The sequence below is a fragment of the Petaurus breviceps genome, unplaced genomic scaffold, assembly GCF_028583685.1.
Source record: "Petaurus breviceps papuanus isolate PSGF00001 unplaced genomic scaffold, PetGlider_PUasm1.0 91041, whole genome shotgun sequence".
Taxonomy (NCBI): domain Eukaryota; kingdom Metazoa; phylum Chordata; class Mammalia; order Diprotodontia; family Petauridae; genus Petaurus; species Petaurus breviceps.
The window spans coordinates 11,461,010-11,466,906 of NW_027187400.1; the positions used below are offsets into that span (position 1 = coordinate 11,461,010).

Here is a 5,897-nt window from a genome sequence, read left to right on the forward strand (position 1 = left end):
AATTTTTTAAATTTAAATTTATTTTTATTGTTTGCTTCAATCTGGATTCAGACTCTGTAGTTCTTTCTCTGGATGTGGACATCTCTTTCCATCATGAGTCTTTTGGAATTGTCTTATAACCTTGCATTGCTGAGAGGAGCCCAGTCCATCAAAGTTAGTTGTCACACATGTCTGTAATTGTGTATAAATTTCTCCTGGTTCTGATCTTCTCACTCAATGTCAGTATAAGTCTCTCCAAGTTATTATGAAGTCCATCAGGTCCTCATTTCTTATAGCACAATAGTATTCCATTACATTCATATACCACAACTTGTTTAGCCATTCCCCAATTGAGGGGCATCCCCTTGATTTCCAATTCTTTGCCACCACAAAAAGAGCTGCTATAAATATTTTTGTACATGCGGGTACTCTTCCCACTTCTATGATCTCTTTGGGACACAACCCTAGAAGTGGCATTGCTGGGTCAAAGGGTCACTTATTTATAGCCCTTTAGGCATAGTTCCAGATTACTCTACAGAATGTTTCAATCAGTTCACAACTCCACCAACGATGCATTAGTGTTCCAATTTTTCCACACCTTCTCCAGCATTTATCATTTTCCTGTTTTGTCATCTTAGCCAATCTGATAGGTGAGATGTGGTCTTTGGGTGAATTTGGCAAAAAAAAGTCATTGAAAGTAAAAAGGAAACCCCTAGTAAGGGCTTGGTAAATGCTTGTTGAATTGAAGGAACTGGGGCGCACTAAATATCTATTCAGCTTCTGCTGTGTACAGGGTCATGGGCTGACATGCTAAGGGAGACAGAAAGATTAGATAAGACTCAAACATCATACACAATGAGCACTCTGAGTTCCAGTAAAATGCCATGAGTTGGGATGAGAAAGAGAGATTATAATCAGCCAGGAAATCCGGGAAGACTTCCTGGAGGAGGGGATGTGTTGACCTACTTCAAAGTCCTAGGGCTTCTTGGAGATCTCTTCAGCTCCCATTGATTTAGCTACAATCTCCTGCAGGTGGCTCCCAGATCTACATATCCATCCCTCACCTCTTTCCTGATCTCCAGTTCTGGGTCACCCACTACCTTTTGGACATTTCAAATGGGATGTCCCATAAGTTTCTCAAATGAGACATGCCTAAAGCAGAACTCCTCATCTCCCTTTTCCCCCAAACCCTGCTTCTTTCCCAACTTTCCTGTCCCTGTTGAGGGTATCAGCATCCTCCCAGTCACCCAGGCTTACAGACTCGGGGTCACCCTGGCCTCCTCTCTCAAACTTACCCCAGGAATGTAATGTTGGCAAATATTGGGTGGTTCTGCTTTCAGGACATCTCTCTACGCATGCCATCCTATTCCGGGTCTTTATTTCCTCTCACCTGGATTGTTTCAAGTCTCTCCCTGCTCCAGACTATGTCTGTTCAGTGGCAAAAGTGATCTTACCAAAGTGTGGGTCTGATTATTCTTCTGCTCAATGAACTCCATTGGTTCCTCACCATCTTCAGAATCAAATGGAAATTCCTCTATTTGACTTTTTATTTTTGCTTTTTTTTGGAGGAAGGAAGGAAGGGTGATTGGTGTTGAGTGACTTGCTCAAGGTCACATGGCTAGTAAGTATGTCAAGTGTCTGAGGGCGGATTTGCTCTGTTCACTTCGCCACCTAGCCACCCCTTCTATTTGACATTTTAAGGCCTTTAAAACCTGGCCCCCTTGTCACCTTTCCAGTCTTCTCACTCTTCCCCTCCTGTTGAACTTTATAATGCAGCAATACTGGCCTCCCTATTTACTGTTATGAACACAGGATTTTCCATCTCCAGGCTCAGTGCATTTACATTGCCTGTGCCCCGTGACTACAAGGGTCTCCCTTCTTATCTCTACGGCAGAATTCTGCAACTTTCTTCAAAAATCACCACAAATTCGGGAGCTAGGTGGTGCAAAGGATAGAGCACTGATCCTGAGATCTGGTATGCCCTGAGTTCAAATTCAGCCTCAGACACTTACTAGCTATATGATCCTGGGCAAGTCATTTAACCTCAATTGCCTCCAAAAAAAAATCAGCACAAATTTTACCTTCTATATAAGGTCTTTCTTAGATCCCCCACCTCTTTTCTCTCAAACATAGACTGCCTTCTGTTGACCCTATCTATACCTTATATTCACCTAGTTTTTTGCACATTATCTATCCCATTAGAGTATAAGCTCCCTGAGGGCAGGAACCATATTTTTGTGTTCTCAACTTTCTTTGCATCCCTAGCTCTTAGCCTTAGTCCATGGTAAGAGCTTAATCAATAGTTGTTGACTCATAGTCTGGGTTGAATTTTAATGAATGAGGGAGGAGAGACATTCCAGGTATAGGGTCCTGTTGTGAACCAACACAAACATAGGAAAGCATGATGGAGATACAGGTACCCACATGTGGGTGAGGGTGACTTCTCCTATCTCTTAGACTTGTTCTTTGTAATTTTGCAACATTCACTTTTGATCATTTTGTAGCAGTTCTTTCTATTTCCCTAGTTGTGATCATTTTTATATTGTGTTCTTGGTTCTGCTTACTTCATTGTATCAGTTCATGAAGATCTGTCCAGGTTTCTCTGAATTCATAGCATTAATAGTTTTTTTACAACACTAATATTCTATAAATTCAAACCACAATATTTTTAAATAATGAAACTGGCATTTATTAGCACTTTAAGGTTTACAAAGTTCTTCCCTCATTACCACACTGTGAAATAGATATTACAAATGTTATTATTTCTATTTTACAGTGAATATCTTCTTTTTGAATTAAATTTTACATTTATTTTTAGTTTACATCATTCATTTCCACAAGATTTTGAGTTACAAATTTTCTTCCTATCATTCCCCTACCCACCACCCCAAAACAGCGATCCCACTGAATACCCCCTTCCCTAATCTGCTCTCTCCTCCATCCTCCTCCATCCCCCCTCCAACTTTCCAGTAGGGCAAGATGAATCTCTATGCACCAGTGTCTATATATCTTACATGAAAAAAAAATAATATGTATTTTTCTGAACATTTGATTTTAAAACTTTGAATTCCAGATTCTTTCCCTTCCTCCCTCATCACCCACCCTTACTGGGAAGATAAGCAATTCAATAGAGGTTGTATATGTGTAGCTATGCAAAACCTTTCCATAGTGGATGTATTGTGAAAGAATGACTGTATTTCCCTCCCTCCTATCCCGCCCCTGACTTTTCTGTTCTCTACTTTGACCCTGATCCTTTCCAAAAGTGTGTGCTTCCAACTTCCCTCCCCCCAACCTCCCCTCACCTCCATCATACCCCCTCTCATCCCCTTACCCCCTACTGTCCTGTAGGGTGATATACTCTATTTAGTGTGTATGTCATTCCCTCCCTAAGCCAAATTCAGTGAGAGTAAGGTTGACTCATTCCATTTTGCCTTTCTGCTCTTCCCCTTCATTGTAACAGTTTTCCCTTGCCTCTTCTATATGAGATAATTTACTCCATTCTATCTCTCCCCATCTCCTCTCATTATATTCCTCTCTCACCTTTTAAGTATCATCCCTTCCTATTCAATTGGTCCTGTGCCCTCTGTCTATGTATACCTGTACATATATATACACACACTCACATATATATTCATATGCCCATATACCCTCCTATATAGACATATATATATATATATTTATATTCCTTTCAATTATTCTGATACTGAGAAAAGTTTCATATGTTACAATTATCATTTTTCCATGTAGGAATGTTAATAGTTCAACTTTGATAAGTTCCTTATGATTTCTTTTCCCTGTTTACCTTCTCATGCTTCTCTTGCTTCTTGTATCTGAATGTCAAATTTTCTATTCAACTCTGGTTTTTTCTTCAAGAATGCTTGAAAGTGCTTTTCCAGCTGATTGTATGAGGAGGAGGTGGTGGAGGACGAAAGCGATAGGCCTGGGGACCGAGCTGCAGCCACCAGCCAAGGACTGCCGCGATGTCTGGCAAAGACCGCATCGATATCTTCCCTTCGCGAATGGCACAGACCATTATGAAGGCTCGATTAAAAGGAGCACAGACAGGCCGAAACCTTCTAAAGAAAAAATCTGATGCCTTGACTCTCCGATTTCGGCAGATCTTGAAGAAGATCATTGAGACCAAAATGCTAATGGGTGAAGTGATTCGAGAAGCTGCTTTCTCACTTGAGGAAGCCAAATTCACAGCTGGTGACTTCAGTACCACTGTTATTCAGAATGTGAACAAAGCCCAAGTGAAGATCAGAGCAAAGAAAGATAATGTAGCAGGTGTCACCTTGCCAGTGTTTGAACATTATCAAGAAGGAGCTGACAGTTACGAGTTGACTGGTTTGGCCAGAGGTGGGGAACAACTGGCCAAACTGAAGAGGAACTATGCCAAAGCAGTGGAGTTGCTGGTGGAACTAGCTTCGCTGCAGACTTCATTTGTTACACTGGATGAGGCCATTAAAATTACAAACAGACGGGTGAATGCCATTGAGCATGTGATCATTCCCCGGATTGAACGCACGCTTACTTACATCATCACGGAACTGGATGAACGAGAGCGTGAAGAGTTTTATAGGTTAAAGAAAATACAGGAGAAGAAGAAGGTTCTCAAAGAGAAAACAGAGAAAGAATTGGAGTTACGGAAAGCAGCTGGAGAAATATTGGAGCCTGCTAATCTACTGGCTGAAGAGAAAGATGAAGATCTTCTGTTTGAATAGCCCTACCTGTTCTATAGTCTTCTTTGAGACCTTGGTCTTGTGGTTTTCTTATAATATGTGGTATCCAGGTTCTGTATGTAATGGGGCTATTTGTCATAGCCCAAGAGTTCTACTAGTTGATTGGGATTATTTGGAGAGATCATGATTATATCAGTCATTTGTAGGGCCTACTGCTATTTAGTGGTAATTGACCAGCCTAAGAACCTATAGAACTATGACCTATTGATATTTCTCCCCTTCTGGGTCTGTATATATAAGCAGAGTTGTGGTGTTTTATGCTTTAATCATATTTGAAAAACATCCCTTTGAAAATAGCAGTGATTCATACTAATGTATAGCCTGACTCCTACATATGCGGCCATCATTTTGATCTACTTTCAGCCTCTGCTTTTGTCACCATGGTGCTTTAATATAGTATTGTGTAAATAACTTCACATCTTTTTTTCTGGCATGGCTGGTCTCAGTCCTATGGAAGAAGACTTTCCCCTCCATTATGGAAGAAATTCTGCCAATTCCTATGTAACTGTAGTATAAGCAGAGTAAAAATTTAAAAATGAAAAAAAAAAAAGAATGCTTGAAAGTCCTCTATTCCACTGAATGACCATATTTTTTCCTGAAACATGATACTCAGTTTTGCTGGGTAGGTAATTCTTACTTTTAATCCCAGATCCTTTGACCTCCAGAATATCATATTCCAAGCCCTTCAATCCCTCAGTGTAGAAGCTGCCAGATTCTGTGTTATTCTGATTGTGTTTCCACAATATTCCACAATGTGTTTCTTCCTGGCTGCTTTTAATATTTTTTCCTTGATCTGGGAATTCTGGAACCTGGCTATAATATTCCTAGGAGTTTTTCTTTTGGGATCTTTTTCAGGAGGTGATCAGTGGATTCTTTCAACCTCTATTTTGCCCTCTGGCTCTAAAACATCAGGACAGTTTTCCTTGAGAATTTCTTAAAGGATGATTTCTAGGTTATTTTTTTTTTTATCATGGCTTTCGGGTAGTCCAATAATTTTTAAATTATCTCTCCTGGATCTATTTTCCAGATCAGTGGTTTTTCCAATGATATATTTCACATTGCCTTCTATTTTTTATTTGTTTGGATCTGTTTAATAGTATCTTGATTTCTCATAAAGTCACTAGCTTCCATTTGCTCCAATCTAATTCTGAAGAAATAATTCTCTTCAGTGAGCTT

General features: G+C 39.9%; 1 protein-coding gene across 1 annotated transcript; it reads left to right on the forward strand.

The window, feature by feature from the left end:
- Window positions 1-3,847: 3,847 nt before the first annotated feature.
- LOC138154543 (V-type proton ATPase subunit D) lies at window positions 3,848-5,274 on the forward strand. The gene has a single exon (XM_069079463.1). It carries the CDS (start codon window positions 3,960-3,962, stop codon window positions 4,701-4,703), a length of 744 nt encoding a protein of 247 aa, XP_068935564.1. The 5' UTR covers window positions 3,848-3,959; the 3' UTR covers window positions 4,704-5,274.
- Window positions 5,275-5,897: the final 623 nt, after the last annotated feature.

Excerpts from the sequence above, each read along its gene's own strand:
- LOC138154543 (XM_069079463.1), top strand. The coding sequence starts at position 3,960 with ATGTCTGGCAAAGACCGCATCGATATCTTCCCTTCGCGAATGGCACAG.